At 43.7% G+C, this 18,871-nt stretch overlaps 2 protein-coding genes across 3 annotated transcripts; both read left to right on the top strand.

Annotated features, from left to right (window-relative positions):
- Window positions 1-151: 151 nt before the first annotated feature.
- Window positions 152-4,174, top strand: rergla (RERG/RAS-like a). The gene is made up of 5 exons (XM_047023145.1): window positions 152-531; window positions 614-670; window positions 1,394-1,467; window positions 2,093-2,241; window positions 2,756-4,174. The coding sequence occupies exons 1-5, from the start codon at window positions 480-482 to the stop codon at window positions 3,039-3,041; spliced, it is 618 nt and encodes a 205-aa protein (XP_046879101.1). The 5' UTR covers window positions 152-479; the 3' UTR covers window positions 3,042-4,174.
- Window positions 4,175-12,842: 8,668 nt separating this feature from the next.
- Window positions 12,843-18,457, top strand: il17ra1a (interleukin 17 receptor A1a). 2 transcript variants are annotated; one of them, XM_047023006.1, is made up of 11 exons: window positions 12,843-13,390; window positions 13,602-13,626; window positions 13,782-13,928; window positions 14,025-14,146; window positions 14,258-14,384; window positions 14,661-14,708; window positions 14,822-14,976; window positions 15,516-15,590; window positions 15,711-15,780; window positions 15,891-16,019; window positions 16,234-18,457. In XM_047023006.1, the coding sequence occupies exons 1-11, from the start codon at window positions 13,295-13,297 to the stop codon at window positions 17,667-17,669; spliced, it is 2,430 nt and encodes an 809-aa protein (XP_046878962.1). In that variant the 5' UTR covers window positions 12,843-13,294; the 3' UTR covers window positions 17,670-18,457. The 2 variants fall into 2 exon arrangements, with proteins under 2 accessions (XP_046878962.1, XP_046878963.1); XM_047023007.1 differs by lacking the exon at window positions 13,602-13,626 and having other exon boundaries at window positions 13,299-13,390.
- Window positions 18,458-18,871: the final 414 nt, after the last annotated feature.

Here is an 18,871-nt window from a genome sequence, read left to right on the forward strand (position 1 = left end):
TTGTTTTGTAGTGGTGGTGATGGTGGTGGTGGTTTTCAATGAGACCTAAAGGTTACTACTTGAAAACTGAACTGACCGTCAAAGAGTTCGAGAAAGCTTTAGAGATTAGCGTAAACAAGTACTCCACTCTTCATGAAAATATATTCGTCTCCCGTCTATAAAAGCCCCCCTCTTGTCCGCATCCCGCACACTTCAATAGTCTCCTCGTCACAGTGACTGCATGAGCCAGCTGCTCCCTCCCTCAGCTCACTACAGAAGCTGCTCGAGATAACCGACTGCACCCCTGCTGTGAAGTCAGTGGAGCGCCCGTGCTTCTAAACGAATGGAGGGATGCTTAGCCTAGAACGTTTTTCTTTTACCTAATACGCCGGTGCTGTTAAGATGTTGAGTCGGTTCCAATGGAGGATATCAAAAGAAAGTACTCATTTTAATTCTGGAAAGTAAAGTTCTAAAACAAATTTGCTGTAGACTACGCAATAATGAACGACATAAAACTCGCAGTCTTGGGAAGTGGAGGAGTCGGGAAATCAGGTAGGGTTTCTGAGGTGCTCAACCATTTGGATTTGGATTTGGTTAATAACGTTTCAACTAATGAGCGTATTGATTCCTACAGCTCTCATCGTTCGATTCCTGACAAGGCGATTTATTGGTGAATATGCATCCTCCTCAGGTAAAATGTTCATGGTTTTTTACCTTTAGGACAGCGCCTAGACTTTGTTTTTGTTGATTTAATGCTAGTCTAAATTGAAAAACTAAATTTTTTCACCTAAGTGATAAAGTTCCTCGTGTGAACAATGTTAACAGACCATATATATTGAACCAGACTTCTACTTCTATTAATAAGCCTATAACAGTTGAAATGTTCGATTACCAACAGTAGGCAAAATGATTCCCATAATGTGGATGTTACTTAGATAAGCTGAGTCAATTCAGTAAGTTAATTTAATTTGTCCATATATATTTTGTTGTTTGTCTTAAATGAAAGCCTTGGGAATATCCTCTATTGATTTTAAATATAAACACTGAATGCGATTTTAATAGTCATAATCATCTGGTGGACTTTCTAGGGAGGAATTCTGATACACATCCAAAAGTTTTGGCCCTGATAGTGGCTCAATAGGCCATTGTTTCTTGGAGTTTAATCTAGTTTCACCTGAGCCGCTGACCACTCTCGCTATGGCACAGCTTGGCACCTTGCCAGGTCAGAGTCTAAGCCAAAAATGCTGCAGTCAAAGAATGTTGGCAACTCATGATTGTACATTAAGAGCGATCAATTATACACTGTTGGGGCAACCATTTTATTGCTGTATGTTGAAAAAAGAATCTTAAATCAATCTCTCTGTCTCTCTCTTTGGATCTCTCTCTGTATTTCTCTCTTTCTCCTCTTCCGCAGAGTGCATTTACAGGAAGCGTCTCTCTATTGACGGCAGACAACTCAATCTGGAGCTCTATGATCCTTGTTCCCAGGTGAGTCCAGATCAGGGAGAGGGAACAGCACAGACACTGCAACCTTCATGGCCACGCTAACATGTCGATGGTGATAACTGAGTTCACATCGACGCTTAATGCCCTCAACGCCCCCCGAAAACATACTGTGGCACCTTATCAGCGCCTATCATCTGCACCCATTCATCTCATCTGTAAAAACCTGAACACAATTAATGGGGACCGTATGAAGCAGGGAGCCAGGGTAATCTGTCTCACTTACAGTGCCTAGACACAGATGCCTGGCTCTGGGCTCCCTGGACAGACCCAGAGCCCCTTACTGAGATTCAGCCAAGAAGTCCATAAATCACAGAAGCCGGACCTCATTTGTCTGAATTAGTCCAGAACCAATTCTCCAAGTGAAGAAAGCTGGGCTAAGAATGCCAACACAGCAAAAGAAAAGTATATTACTTTCAGATGACAGCAGTATGCTTTAGCAGCGAGGTAAAGGATGACAGTGATGATTCAACCTGGGCTTTTTTCTCTCTCCACGGTACAGCGTCACAGGGGGACTTTGTGGTGTAGTACGGCCGCTAACGGTGCTGAGGTGGCCATTCCGTGACCTTGACCCCCGTCTTTCTGCTGTCCCTATGTGTGTCCTCTGCAGGGCGGAGAGGGAAAGTCCAACCTCAACGACCAGATCCACTGGGCCGATGGTTTCGTGGTCGTCTATGACATCAGCGACCGTTCCTCTTTCATCACGGCCAAGGCCATAGTGCACCTGATCCGAGAGCTGCAACTGGGCGTGGCCAAAAGGTATGACCCCCCCCCCCCCCCCACCCAACTCAGTGCACACTTCACCTCCATATCAGTCTGTTTATTATCTTCCCCTCGTTGGTCACCTTCCCTGGGGCTGATGTTGGCTCCTGGCAGTGAAATAACGAAGCGGGCTACAGATTTGAACACTCATTCATCTCAAGGACTGTAGCGTCAGTACAGCAACAACGTTCGACTGTATTGGCCCTGTCTTTGGCTGAAAGCCGCTTTTTGACAGGGATGGATGTGGTCTTCATTCAGAGTAGAGGTGGATAAACTAGCGCACAGCACGGCCTCCCCTCCTGCTAGCTGTTGCCACAAATGCAACGTTGACTCATCGACCGCGTCTCAGTCGACGCCTGGGGCCCGGCGTCTCGTCCGTCCTCTGTAAAGAGCCCCGCGGCAGCACTCGATATTTCGTTGTCTGTGTCGTTTTTCACCCAAAGGTATCGTGTTCCGTCGTCTGCTCATGCTGTCTCACTCTGTGACCCCCCCCCTTTCCCCTCCCCCACAGGGACACGGACTCTCTGGTGTTCCTGGTGGGGAACAAGCAGGACCTGTGCCACATGAGGGAGGTGCGCCGCGAGGAAGGCCAGCGTCTCGCCGCCGAGCACCGCTGCCAGTTCTACGAGCTGTCGGCCGCCGAACACTACCAGGAAGTGGTGCTCATGTTCTCCAAGATGGTCCACAACGCCAGCATGGGCAGCAAGGCCAAGGAGCGCCGGCGACGCCCCAGCGGCTCCAAGTCCATGGCCAAGCTCATCAACAATGTGTTTGGCAAGCGAAGAAAATCGGTGTGAGACCCCGCCCCTGCCCCCTGCCCTGGTATTTAAACCAAATGCACCTAACAGGCTATCAGCGGGGCTGTTTTTGAAGACTCCACGCATGGACTCAAGACCAATAGACTGACCAAATATAGCCTGAGCGCTATTCCCTTGTCTGTTAATGCTAATGCTGTTGCTATGGTTGTAACGTAAAGTTACATTTTGTTTTGAGGTATACATGATAATACATTTGTGCACTGTGCTTTTCGGATGGGACTACTTTTAGCTCACTGCCTTCCCGACTTACTCACGTTGAACGTACCTTTGGCTTGCAATCATCAGGGAATGGCATGTTTAGCACATGATATTTCAACCAATTGTACAGTGGTTGGGTGATTGTGTAAGAGTTATGTATTGTAAGCCTTAGTGGTATTTTGACCTTGCCAAATAAATGTGATGTAAGTCTTTAACTCCCGTATAATAGCTTTTTTTTATTTTACCCCACATATGCGAAACACAAGGGGTTTATCTTGATCTTTTATTTTATGGGTCATATGACCTTCAGCCTACTGTATGTCTACTGTGGCATGATTGAAAGATGACTTCCAGCAGTAGAATAGCTCATGCAAAGAAATGTACAGGCTTGGTTTTGGATGTTAAAGTAGGTTAAGACAATAACTGATAAAACTGTAGGTTAAACCTCTTTGTGAGGAAGAACTGAGAAGAAGAGAGAGGGAAAGAGAGATTAGAAAGACGATGCTAAATCACCTGCCACATATTTCACCTCTCACATTGTTCATACACTCCTTATCAATTATGTGATGTGACTGATACTGAAAACAAGTGTGCTATTACTGGATCCATTCCATGGTGGCTAGCACTGTCATTTGTATCAAATAATAACATTACAGCTTGGCTGAAAGGAAGGTTATTTTCATCCTGCCTCTGGGGAAATGATTTTCACTGCAACTCTCCAGTGTTGTTAGAGGATGATTTTCACTGCAACTCTCCAGTGTTGTTAGAGGATGATTTTCACTGCAACTCTCCAGTGTTGTTAGAGGATGATTTTCACTGCAACTCTCCAGTGTTGTTAGAGGATGATTGCAGGTTTGTGTTGCCTTTCACTTAGCTTGTAAATCATTAACTAATAAAGTAATCTTCCAGACAGACTGCAGTTTGTTAATTGGCATGGTGATCATGATAGCACTGCTTCTCTGGTGTGTGTCTGTGTCAATGTGTGTGACTCGGTCTTAAATCATGCAAAAGGGTGTCTGTAAGAGACTATGAACCCATCTCTATGCAGACTACAAACTCAGAAATGAAATTAGGATTCAATATGGATGAGGGACCTGTTCTGTTCAGACAGTCCTCACATGCATATCTTCTCCTCCTGCTCTGAATATTTTCCAAAGAATGACCTAACCCAGGGAAGTCAAGCGATTACATAAAAATAAATTGAGTTGACATTTGTCCAGGTCCTGGCAAACTATATCTCTGGCCAAGAACATTCTGAACTGTTTGGCTGAAACCCAACGCTGCCATTCCCAAATCAATATATCTTTTTTCCATAGTCTAGAGAGACAGAGAGAAAGAACAGAATGGTATGAAAGAGTGAACAACATGGGGTGGGAAAAGGGATGATGAGAAAACAGCCTGGACCACTGAGAGTGCCAGAGGAGGGTTATCTCTGCATAGGTGCATGAACGAGGTCAGGGGTCGTCGATGCATGAAGCCTCAGATGTGGTTACGGAGACTGCGGGAACAGCTCGCTCACCTGGACCCACCACTATGGGGGTGCTGTCAACGTTTTCAACGCTGCAGATAACCATTTTGTAAACAAACACCTGGCCTCGTCAGGAAATATGTACCCTGACCTCTTCTGTCCTCCACGCCCCGCAAACACGTAGGCCGAACTGTACGCTGGGGTGAAATGTATCGGCCTGTGTTTTTTCTCATGTCATGCTAGGAAGGCTTCGCCACAATTTATTTGCGGGCGCACATATTTTGGGTAAATCCAGTGTCAACAGAGAGGTGTAAGATGTTCTCTTCAAGAAAAATACATTTATCATCAGCCCAAAGAACACCGATTTTAAGTTTAATCGAAATACCAATGTGTCATTCTGTAAATCAAAAGAACAAGATCCCAGTAAGAGGATTAGGACCGGCCTCTGGGCAGCCATTTTCAGCACCTTAGCTTTGATTTGCTTTTCTTTGTAGGGGTCTTCAACAAGGAGGGGGTGAAATGACATGTAAAGCCATGGATTATGGGTAAATACAGACTGACTCTTGTGCCCATTTTCAGTCAACAGCCACCTCTTAAGCCCTTTAGGAAATCTGGGCATTAGACAGTCTGAAGAATTGTTGTTTATCACAGCCCCTGTTTATAGCTGCTCTTTCGGTGTGAAGGCGTTGAAATATAGCTGGGGAGAGGTCGCCCAAAGAGCCAGAGTGGGGAGAGGTGTTGCTGGAAAGCAAAAAAAAGATATTTTTTTTGTCAAAACACAGGCCTGTGGTGAGAGTCAGAGCCCAAACAGTTCACCTCCTCCTCTTCTTCCAACACCCCAGGTTCTGCACCTGACAAAGCATTGGCTCATTGAGGAGAGACTGGGCACCAGTGGATCTGATGTGTAGGATGGTGTTCATTGTGCGATGCAAGCCTGCTCTGTTTCTATTCCGTCCTAGTGTAAAACAGATTCACTTTGTTTTCAGTTTTTCCTGGTCAATTGAAAACTCGTATCCATCTCAGGAGGTGGCACATGAAATGCAAATCCGTTATTTCATAGTTAGGTTAGGCAAACATACTCAAAAGGCATCTCAATCAAGGTGATGCTTTGGCTTGAAGTCTCACCAGAATCCCACAGCAGTGAATGATGTCTGTTGTTATGGTGACTAAGTAGAAAAAATAAAAATAAAAAAATAAAAAGGATTTTGTTTTCAGCCTGAGCCACCAGTGGTCTTGTTGCCTGCCTGCAGGGTAGCGTAGGGGAGACCGGTGGATGAAGCTGTAGATGCGGCCGACCGTATAGCAAAGCTTGATGGGCTGTAATAGGGTCAGAGGACCACGCTTGCTGCAGAGGCCTGGAATCTGTTTGATGTTGCCGTGGCGGCGTGAATGGTCGACATCTGGCCCTGATTAGGCCTATAGACAGGGAGGGTCCATACATGCCAGAGAGCCTGAGCCCAGTGTGTTTTGACAGTGGAGTTATCATCTATGTGGGCTACGGAGGCGCCCTAATCTGTTCCATCCATTCTAAATCCCACTAACGTTCGCTCGCATTACCAAGATCACTGGGATGATTGACGGGTGGGTGAAAAACTGGGTTTGAAATCTTACCACAAACAGTCTCCTGTGTACTCTAAAATCAAGAAGTCTGTACCAGAAATCCTCAATATGATAGAACTTAGAACAAAGAACAGAGGACGTTTTTTTTCACCAATGACCAACAAGGAAACATCCCATATAGGTCTGTGACAAAGACAAATAAATGTACTGTGTGTACTCAGTGAGTTTGCAGAAGGCACTCTTTCATTCAACTTTACAGATGTGAAACTATGAAATACGCTGCTTGCTGGCTGCTCGCTGCTTTGTGACAGTTTGCCAGCAAACTGATTGAAGCTAACAACATGCAGCCGAAAACGTGACACAAACCTGTTTGGTGATGAGATGTGTATGTGTAAATGTGTGTTTGTATGTGTTTGGGGGGGGGGGGTCAATTACACCCTGGGTCAGTGCATTCTGGAGTCAGCGTTCTTAAAGCGTAATGATGTCATGTCAATTAAACCCACACACCAATTACCTCTCTCTTGCTAAAGACCGTTTCAGGTTTATTCCCGCAATGTCGGACTCAGTTCCTGTTTGACCCCTTTAACACCCATCTCACGTTCCATGCAGAGGCTTCAGTGAACTGCCTCCCCAGGCATGCCTTTATCACACTCTGAGACGTGTGAACCGCCTCACTTGCTAATCACTAACATGAATCCAGAACTAATGAACGTCGGCCCGCCTTTGAAGATCCTGGATGACGTGCCATTCCTGAGATGTGACGAACTGAAGTTGTTTTTTATTCCACCTCGTCGAGAGGGAGTCCCCAAAGGTAGCTCTGAACAACAAACATGTCTTCAATTCAGCACATAATATCTTTCTTTCCAGTAGAATGGGTAGCCTACTTGTCAGACAAGAAAACAGTCATCTCTCTCAAGTAGGTAATAATCCCCTGTATTCAAGACCACACTGACTCAAAAGATATCAAAAACTTGTTTGGATCCTTGTTGTGTGTGTGTGTGAGTGTGAAAGTTAACAACAGCATCACAGTCAGCATTAACAGCCTCCCTCTACATCTTAGTACCGCCTGAGGAAACTCAGACCGGTAAACAACAGCAAACAACGAACAGAACGACACGTCGCCCGCTTTTGGTTCCTGAACAAACAGGGAACCACCTGGGTGAGTGTCTCCTTTGTGGCGCCCTCCGAGGACCCCACCCTCAGCTGCACTCCCATCCCCCCTCGCATAGCTCCCGTCTCAGGGTGGGGGGGGGGGAACAGCTCGGAGCGATGGACGAGATAACCCAGAGTGCTCATAGCTGTGGCGAGCGGCGCGCAGCCAGCATTCCTCCTCGCCATCCACAGGGACGCCAGGTATTTTCTCCTGGCCAGGGAGGGGGGTGGAGGGGAGCGGGGGGGGAAGCGGGGGTGATAAGGAGAAAGCGGACAGCTGAGAAATGCTCCGTTTGCACTCCGCTGCCACTTGGCCTTCTCTCTGCCCCCGTGTCACAGCATGGATGGCTCTGCCCTATGCGCTGGCACGCCAGGAATGCATTGGAGGTTAATGTGACGGAGAAGGGGCTGCCAAAGAGGAGAGAGGGGGAGGAGGGAGCTGGGGTGGTGGGGGAATCAAGGGCTCAGACCTGGGGACGGGGTTATAATTACCCTGCTGACAAGCCACCGTGGGGTATCCAGTCCAGCAGGGGGTATTAACCAGGTCAGGTGAGTGGAGGTTACCTTCCAGCAGACCCTGGGGCAGTGACCTCCAGTCACAAGGCGCCTATCTGAGGTCCCTCCGAGTTAGGCTGAACACATTCCCATGTCACCACATCCAGAAGGGAGATCCCAAATGGAGTGATAAAGGGCTGAACAGTTCAGGTGATGGATTCAATTTTTATTGCTGTAGGTGATCTAGAGTTTCAGCAAAGTGACTCAACCACGTTCCCCGCAAACACAACCCAATGGCTCCGCAACCACACAATATTGCAATCAAGTCCAGATTTAATAAAACTCCATTTCATCCTAAACAAGGTTATTCTGACATGGTTGAGAATTGGCGATCTTTTCAAAAAATCTTGCTCTCAACCCAGATCGGACTGCGATTTAGAACCAATGTCGTAGAAGGAGACAGTAATCATATCCAGGTTACGTAAGATGAAAAACTAGAAGGGTTCACTTGTGAGGAAAAGTTTACTGTCCTATTCATTCCGTCAAGTCCTGCCAAAATCCCAAAGGAGACAAAGTTTACTTTCATAGGACCTTGTGGAGCACCATTTTTCCCACAGACTCCAGATAGAGAGAGAGACAGAGAAACAAAGAGAGGGAGACAGACAGAGAGAGACAGAGAGAGAGAGAGAGAGAGAGAGAGAGAGAGAGAGAGAGAGAGAGAGAGAGAGAGAGAGAGAGAGAGAGAGAGAGAGAGAGAGGGAGATAGACATGGGGAACAGAGAGAGGGAGACAAAGAGAGAGAGGGAGACAGAGAAAGACATGGGGAACTTGAGGGAGTCAGGGACCCACCCTGTATCTAAGCAGTGGAATTAATAAGGGAAAGGAAAACAAATGAGTGTAGAATGACCCTAAACACAATTCAGAGCATTTGGAAATGGGACTCCTCTGACATATTCTGAATGGGACAGAATAGAGCTTCACATCGTGATAACAACCATGTTACTGTCTGACACAGCTACCTACAGACGATGTGTACAGTGTGAACTGTGCCCAGAATGGGGAGTATTTCCTGCTTTGTTGACTTGGTCTCAGGTTATGCAGGTTAACCTTCTGCTGCATGAAGTCACAGGAGAGGTCTCAAACTGCCGACTTTCTATTTTAGTCGTCTGGTCCTTTGGTCCTCCCCACCACAAAGTTACAATTTACATCTTTATTTTTGTATTTTTGTATTTTTCTTGCTTTCAGCAATCAGCCATTTATCTCACTTTCTATTTTGACAGGTAAGTGCAACTTAGTTAATTGGTGAAAAAAAATGCTACGGAAATCAGACAACACAATGGTCCTTTCTTCAGCGGGAAGGGCAGAGTGAGTACCTCCACAGCCATGCTATGGCTAACCTATGTTAAACAGCTTGTTTGAGTCTCATAGCCTATTTTAAACACAATTTGAATCTCCCGACTTACTTCAGGAAGTCTGGGGAGGTCATGAACAGAGATGACATTATCATTCTGACATGTAGCCCCACAAAACAAGGTTTGCAAAACTCTCTTTAGGCCTTCTAAGGTGCAGAAATGTGAGCTGGGCAGAGATTCTAACAAGTCACTGATCCAGTCAGTGATGATACGAACAATGGGGCGGAAAATATGAAACCATCCTGTTGGGTCTCATTTGAGCTGTCTACTGATGGTATGAGGGCAAATCCTGCAGATTAAGTGCACTCCTGGCACTGCTAAGACATGGCCTCACAGGGTGACGAATTGCACTTGACTTCTCCATTATCTAAAAAGCACCATGCTAAAGCTTCCATACCTGCTTGATAACATAAAATACAGGACAGTGTAATAGTTTCCATGGAAAGGGATTTCATTATACTCAGTGCACTGGTAATAATAATTATATCAATATCTTGATTAAATTTGTTCCTACTGAGCCTGTAACTCGACTATATTTTAATAACGAGTAATAAAGTCACCCAGATGAAAGATTTCTCAGTGTTGGTGCCCCAAAGTGGATATTTAATTCCTCTTCCTCAATATTTAGGGTAAATAAAACTTCTGTATGCAATATTCTGTTTCAGTCTAAAGACTTTTATCATGAGGTCTGAAAAATGTGTCCTAAAAGTAGCATGAGATTATCATTAATGCATCCGCTCACCAGCTTGACTCAAACATTTCCTCGTCTGAGGCAACCTTTGAAGTTTTAACACGCATTTTGTATCAAATCCGCCCTATTAATGAGGCATAATCAGATTATCAGTATAAAAAAAAACATTCTCCCTCTGAACTTCCTCCACAGACCTCCTATTAGAAGTATCAAAGACGATTACACAGGTCAAACCTCTGATGCAAAAAATACAAATAAAGGGTCCACTGCCTACGTATCAAATCAGGTTTTCTGTTACCGACTGAAAATAAGCAAATTATCTCAAATTGCTGCTGGAAAAATCAACTGCTCCCTAATTTTCTAAAACTGGAATGTTTTGACTTCTCTTTAAGGTTCCAACCCAAACCAACTGGACATCTGCAGCATAGACTGTGACACGCAGTGTAGGGCCTCTCCAAGCAGGCTTTGTGCTGTCAAAACTCATTCTACACTTTTTCATTTTCTATAAACTGCAATACAATGAGGTGACTGTTCCTTCTCCTTGCATGACCTCTCCAAAATGATGTCATCATTCTCACAAACTTCAACGTTCAACTTAATCAATGTTGGAGGGCAAATGTTTGACTCATTGGTCATGGATATTGTGACTTCATAAGGTTGAGCTCACCTGCCTAAGACCAAGCACCTAAAAATATTTTAAAAAACGTGTTTTTTGTTCTCAAATTTGACTGGAATTGCATTTTCCATCAAATCCTTATTTAGCATCCTCTATTTGACACAGAAATGCCTTATGTGGTACACATTAGGCTATAGCTAAAACCAAACCTAAGGGCAAAACTAGAGGCTTGTGTCTTAAGACCACATACACCACACTCACACACAGAGAGAGAGAGAGAGAGAGAGAGAGAGAGAGAGAGAGAGAGGAGAGAGAGAGAGAGGAGAGAGAGAGAGAGAGAGAGAGAGGAGAGAGAGAGAGGAGAGAGAGAGAGAGGAGAGGAGAGAGAGAGAGAGAGAGAGAAAGAGAGATGGATGGATGGATGGATGGATGGATGGATTTCCTCATTTTCCTCAGCGGGAGATGCTACTCTTTGGCTGCCCATCTCCACTAAACCAAGACTACAGAACCATGGCATTCTGAACACCTGGATGTGCTGGGGGTAGCCCCTATGTAGATAGCAAGCTTAATTCCAGAGTTTGATATTGGTATTAAATGATCTTTGGGCTCCTGTACAGACCGTCATCCTCTGTATGTCTCTGCTTCATTGAAGCAGCACACAGTCTCTGCTTGGCGATCCATGACTGTTAGTGAAGTTTCACACATGTACTGTCGGTTGCGTTCTGTTTCAGATCACAGTCACCACACCAGATTTCAGCTGCTGGGTTCACAGGTTAAGGTTGTTTTAATGAACATGTTTTTTAAGATGAATGTGACATGAGCAGGTGTCCAGACAAAGGCGTTATGGGATCTGTTAATGTTTGAAGACATGCTCCCGGAATAAACGATGTGAATTGGAGCGAAGTGTTCCATTTTTCAATTCAAGTTAACTCAGTGATATCATTGTCAACTGATTGGGTGGACATGACACAAGTCAATTGTGTATATCTATAGTTGGCGGGGTTGTCTTCATGGATGGATCTTGTTACATACAATATTTTTCCTTGTCCCTGTAAGCCTTATTATTATGGCAATAGAATTAAGTTGTAGTTTGACTGTCAAGAAAAACACATTAGTTATGAATCAGTAAACTTTTTTTTTTTACCCCGTAGATGTCCCCAACCAATGTTCCCATGACTCGACATTAAAGCTCTCTTTTGCCATCTGGTGGCCTATTCTTAGTTGAGTTATCCTTATAAATATTACTGTCATAGGTTAAACTGGTGCTTAGTAAGATAAACCAAAAATATATTCACTGTTTTGCCTATTTGGGTAAAAGAACGTTGTTGAAGTTCATGGTTTTAAGACTGCAGAGTAACGGTAATTCATTCATCATAATTGTTGATCTAATCTATCAGTTGGGTTTCCTCAGTATGGATTGGTGACTTTACATTATTAGATTGTCACAGCTTTTGGTTAAGCCATAGGGAAATACTACCACCTACTGTTCAATAACATAATTTACTGTGAATCACTTGCAAAATATTCAAATGTTTCTTAACACAACCAAAAAACACCCTGTGCGTATTTTAGGGTGCTTTCACACCTATTAGTCCGTTTGCTTGGTCCGAATCTGTGGATGAGTTGCTACTTTGTTGCATTTTTCATTAGGTCCGTTTAGTGTTCACACGGTCCTGTTTTAAGCGAACCAACGTTTGGAAAAAAAAAAATGACATTTAAAAAAAACAATGACACGCGGTCATACAGGTTGTTAATCTATTGGACAGAATGTGTGAGGAAAAATCACTTCCTGTCACGAACAACAATGGAGCAACAGCAGCGTATTGCGATCGCAATACTAAATTTAATTGTTATGATTTGGTGTTGCACGACCACGTTTTTTGGGTTGCTCGTTGGTCTTTTACTCAGAATTATATCCAGGTTATCAAACCATGGGAATTATATGTTTTCGTCTGACGAGCTACCACTTTTCCTTAGAACATCACGCACTTTTAGCTGTCTAAGTTTTTAACTTTCAACCAACATTGGTCAATGTGCGCAAGAACACAAGAACGGAAATAAACGTGGATTGATAAACAGCCAATATTCAGGCTACAGCTCTTACTTTGAAATATGTTTAATAGTGGCCCCTCCTTTCACCCCCCCTCACGTATCATCTGTCTCCCCTTTGCCACTTTTGTGAAGGGAATTGGGGAACGGAAACACTTGTTGGTGTGTCTCGCGAATTACCAAACGTCAATTGTTAGCGCAGGGCTCAAATATTTGCTTTGCCGATTGCAAAATGTGAAGGAAAAATGATTGGCAGCGCTTTGCTCGCTGACCGTGGGCTGTGTTGAGGTTCAGTAGGGTGAATGTGCTCTTTAACGCCCACATGCAATGACGCAGAGAGTAGAAAAATACCTGGTTAGTTTCCGTAAACCGCATGATACATTTGCATACACTCCAGGAAGTTTAATGTTCACGAGACACTTGCATTGTACACCTGGCTGGTTTACATTATTTCCTGAACATTGTAGGATATTTGAGTAATTCGTAGAGAACGCTTACACTCGGACCACGAGTTCCGCGATACGGTTATGGTTTTTAGACTTGAAAGAAAACGGCATCTGGAATTAAATCGATTAATCTAAATGAGTAAATATGACTTTGGCCATTGTGCCATTGTTGTTTGGGCTTTTATCTATCACGTCAGCTCTGAGCATTTTGGAATGGCCCGCTCTTAGTTGTACACAAGAGGTGAGACTGGATATTTATCTCTCATGTTTCCTAATTATGTACCGTGCTAATTACGTATGTATCAACAAAGTTGTTGGTTTAAATTATTAATTTGATGTGAATAACACCATAGGATTGTGTTAACTAAGGAAAAATACTGCAAGTGTCTAAGCCTTGTGTTTCAACCATTGAAAAAGTGGTCGGAAGTCTTTATAAATAATGTTTTTTTCAGGGTTTGGGTTGTGAAGTCCAAATATGTGAGTTCCTCCCATCTGAAGTATTATTGTAATCATACACATACTTTCATCTGCAAATTGGGGCAGACATAGAAATTCAAAAAACAAGAAAAGTTGTCAGTACTAGAAAGCCATTACTTCTTCACATCCCTGAGCCACTCTGTTTTCTTCTATAGCTAATTGCTTTGATGGAGACTGGCTGAAGCCCAACGACTACACTCCAGGTGGCCCTGTGGAACTGGAGGTAGATGTTGACACTAGAAGAGATGAGAGAGGAGACTTGAGGCCTGTGCTTGTGGTGCGATGGAAGGCCAAAGATGACGGTAAATCATAGGATAAACTAGAACTACGTTCAGTGTCATTCTTGAAAAGCAAACGGAATACTTCAGGAAAATAATTCTCTCGTTTTTCTTACGCAGGAAGTATTTCGCACTTGAAGGGAACTGTGGTCCATATACTGATGCTCTCTAACAACAGACCCATTTGTGTCAGCTACCTCTTCTCTAATAGTATAGGCATGCGAAACCGCGCTTTGGAAATGGTAGGCCTCATCAACTCATTAAACACAGACTCTGTTTGATTCGTTACTATCGGACCCATTGTTGTTGCACACATCACCTGCTGAGGATTGTGTCTCCTCCACCTCCTCCAGTGGTCGTTCTCTCTGGACCGTGTGGTGGTCGAGCCTGGTCTGTCCTACGTGGTCACTGTCTCCAACCTCCCCAAGCCAAACCTGATGCACACTAGTTACAACATCAGCAAGAGGGTCGAGGTTCCAGGTAAATGTGCCTCCTGATATCCAATTAGCACATTCCACACGTCTATCTTTATTCATTGAGCAGACACTTTGCTCTGAAGTGACATACAAATAGTGCAAGACAGTACATGTACACATAAGTTCATAGTACACAGATGTATGTAGTAAACATACAGTATGTGTTTTATGCACCTTGTATGATAGAGATTGTTTGGATATGTCACAATAACAGTCCTTTTTACATCACTTTAATGCATAGTGTGTAATACTCAGCTTTATCTGATTTCAATTGATTCAGATTGCGATGACCCTGGAATGCAGGGAACAAAAACCTGTCTGGAAACAGGTAAGTGCCACATTATGGGTTCAATCCTATGCTTCCATGTCTTAAGGGCAGTAACGCCCAAGGAAGTTGTTTTTTCAACTGAACTTTATGAACTCATCGTTCTGTGATGACAGGAATTTTATGGCGCCCTAACATGACCCTGCAGCGGTCCACTAGTCCTGCTGGTAAGAGGTTCCTCACTCTGGGGTTCAGTACTGATAGACACGCCGATGACTACAGAGTCTTATTGAAGTGCTTGACTGACAGACTGCATAGGGACATTGCTAAGGTAGGCCATGTCTGTCTGTCTGTCTGTCTGACTGTCTCTCTCTCTCCCCCCCCCCCCCCTTTCTCTCTCACTTTCTGAATGCCTCAATAGTGCTTGATTAACAGAATCGCTTAGCCTAGCAACCTATCACATCAAAGACAGAGACCGGTTAAATGACTGTTTTGTCTCCCAACCATATGACCTAGAAAACTTGCCGTAACAATGTGCTCACTGCAAACCCCTCAACCCTTAGGGTTTTGCCCCAGATGTTGACGCCACAGGAAACTCTGCTTATTCTACCTTTTAAGCTGTTATCAGTGGTTTCAATCAGACAAGCAAATGCAGCTTATTGTATTTTTATAAACCATCTGAAAATCTTGCCACATACCCAGTCACCACGTCAAGTGTAAAATGAAATAGCAGGAATGTCTATGATGTACTGTAGTTGTGACTTTGCAGAGAATCAAAACAGACTGAAGTGTGCTGTTTCTTTAAAAGTGTTTGGTAGCACATAGTCTTTCTAGAGACAATAATTAATTCATCTTAATGGTTTTGTATAGGACAATCAGACCTCACTCAGCGTGAACTTTGATCTTGAGTACTGGCCACAAACATGTTGCAGTTTTGACGCTGAGGTAAGTGAGCTACCATTGACAAACTAGTTTTGCAGGAAAAGCATTGGATTGAATAATAGTCAGCAGGTATGAATGTGTGTTACAGCAACAATGTTTTTTATTCATTATATCTCCATCTAGATCCAGCCTTTTTTCCCTCTGTGCAGCAATGACTGTGTCCGACTAAGGAAAACCTTCAACATTTGTCAAGGTACTGTTATTACTGATGTGCCAAATTTAACTTGAAGGCATAGATAATGATTTGTATTGAGTCGTACTGCTTATTAATAATATTGTTCTTTGCCCATTTGGTTCCTACAGTCCCCCCAACACCTCAACCTCCTTCAACCTCATCCTGTATTGGCACCACCATAATTGTCTGCACAGGAGTAGTCTTCGGTTTAACCGTGTGTTGTATTATATATCGACTACTACGTGGAAGAAAGACAGGTTGGTAGACATACAGATACTGTCATTAAATCTCAATTAGTACATTTACATTTATGCATTTTATGCATAGTATTACTTATCACACAAGCACGGCCTACAACCACCCTCTGTTACAATCACATAGGCCTACATTCACATTCACCAAAAACTTGAAATGTAGCTCAGGCTGTTTCTGATACTTAAATAAAAAATGTTCTGGAATGTTCTGAAACAGAGCCACTGGGTCCCCTCGCCGTGCACGGGAAGGAACAAAGCAGGAAGCTCTCCAGGGAACACCCCAGGGTGCTGATCATCTACTCCCAGGACCACCACCTCTACAAGGACATCGTACTGAAGCTGTGTGCCTTCCTACAGGCCAAGTGTGGCATTGAGGTGGTGCTGGACCTTCTGGACACCACCTGGCTGGGCACCATGGGCCGTCTGCCCTGGCTGGACTGGCAGTGGCAGTCCACAGACAAGATTATTTTCCTTTGCTCTGCGGGCGTGCAGGCCAAGTGGCGTGCCATTTGTGGTCAGCCCAAGGTCAACCTTAGAGAGGACGTCTTCTCGTCCATAGACGACATGCTCACTCCCGCCCTCAACCTCTTCCTGCCAGACATGCAGAAGCCAGCAGCCAAAGGCAAGTACCTGGTGGCTTACTTTGAGGACGTCAGCACGGAGCGGGACTTGCCGTCGGTTTTTGACATTGCTATCAAGTACAAGCTGATGAAACACTTTGAGGAACTCTGCTTCCAGATTCTGGAAGTGGAAAAATACCAACCTGGCCAAGTAAGCCACATTGAGGGCATCAGAGAAGAAGATTATTTCAACTGTCCGTCCGGTGAAGCCCTCAAACTGGCCGTCGAAGCCTTTCAGGTCCACCAGTTTGAGCATCCCGATTGGTTTGAGAAGCAATGCGTGGCCACTGAGGAGGAAGCATTGACCGAGCACAAGCCCCTTCTCATCCAAGCCCCTCCCGTTTACGAGTGCGTGCCAGAATACCAAGGCGGAGCCCCCATTCATATTGTTGACGTGGAGATCAATCAAGAAGGTGACAGTATTTATACGGTCACTCCGGAAGTCAACCAAGAATGCCAAGTGGCCTCAGTTGTGGTGCATCCCAGGATGGACTCTTCCTGTCATCAGATCTACCCCCTAGAGCAGACCGTACAACTTCAGCCTGGTGTGCTCCACTCAGACCTGCAAACCCATGGAGGAGACCCGTTCTACGTGGCCACGCCTGCTGTGTGCATGCCAGGCTGGCTTACCGAGGACAGGAGTCCTCTGGAGGAGTGGTCAGTGACAGGTCAGCACCCCACAGAGAAGAAGGAAGAGGAAGAGGACCTGTCTCCCAGCCTGCCATCCCCTGAGGATTTGCAGAGGCTCATTGCTCTTCAGCGGTTCCTCAGCTCCAGCACAGCAACCCTTTCAGAGTCGGCCAAGGAATGGTACCTTCCCCCACACCCGTCAATCAATGTCTCACAGCCAGTGGAGATGGAGGAGGAGGGCTTTGCAGCCAGTGAGTTGGTGGAAGCTTCAGATAAAAGACCCATCAGTGGGTCAGACCAAGGCTATATCTCCAGGATTTCTTTCCCAGATGAACAACTCTGTGAGAATCCAATGGCAAACCTAGCTAGGCTGCAAGAAGAGCTCTTTCAGAGCAGTCTCTAATACTTTAGATAATGTTGTGGTGTAAAATGATAAGGTTTGGTGGAATGTATTGAATTAATGAGCATTATGGATAATCTTTCAAATTATTCTATTTAGTTTACTTGCCATATACATTTTTTTTTTACTTCTTAAAGAATACAGAAAATCCTATCAGTCTAAGTGTAGTCCACAAATTTATTTTTTATGCCAGTCACGATTGAGTTGTACATCTACAGTACATCGATATCATCATATCAATACAGATATACGATACACACTTTTTACATGTTGAATTTGTTTTCTGTAAATAAATAAAGATTTTCAATTTTCCTGTAAACAATTTAGGAATAAAACGTCCAACCCCATTTAATGGGAACAACAAGAGATAGAAAATTTGAAACATTGAATACATTTCGTATTTTCGGCTCAAGAAAGCAATGTCCTTTGGTAGTTTGTGTTGTCTCTGTGCTTGGTCACAGTTCTGTTTGAGGTTAACAACAAAAATATTATTTTTAGCAATAGAATCTTATATCATTGCCTCATTTGTAAACCCAAAATAAGCCATCTAGCAAATCAAACAGCATCATCAATATTCAATTAGACAACTGATGTTTTTATACTCTGAAATAAAAGAGAAACTTATCAAAACTTGTAAATACTTTGGCATGATATGATTAGCAATATACAAATCATCGTATTAATTGATAGTGCAATCAATAATATTTAATCATATTCACGTAACAGGTCGATTTTTTCTGTTTGGCAACTCATGTTCAAGAAGATAATAAACTTAATTTGTGATAAAAACCCTTCAGAATCTGTCCAACTGCATTAAACCAACAGTGCTCTGCACAAAAGGCACCCTATTCTTTTTTTCCATTAAAAACAACAACAATAAAATCAATATAAAATTGCACAAGTCATCATAAAGTTCATAATGTGATCACCAGGATACATTATTATTTGTTTATATTATATAAAACAATAATAGCCATGGGTTGAGGCACTGGGAAATAAAATGACTAAATGACCGCTGTATGCGTGTTGGAACAAGCCAGTCATTTGTAGTTCTTAATTTGGGACTTGTCTTTTTGGTTGTGAATTATTAACTACTTACTAACCGAGAGTGAAGTCATGCCTGAAATATCAAACTGAAGCTTTAACGTATCGACAGAGCTAAAAATGCCATATAATGAACAACTTACTAACCTCGCTATCGCTCA

The sequence above is a fragment of the Hypomesus transpacificus genome, chromosome 7 (assembly GCF_021917145.1).
Source record: "Hypomesus transpacificus isolate Combined female chromosome 7, fHypTra1, whole genome shotgun sequence".
NCBI classification, from domain to species: domain Eukaryota; kingdom Metazoa; phylum Chordata; class Actinopteri; order Osmeriformes; family Osmeridae; genus Hypomesus; species Hypomesus transpacificus.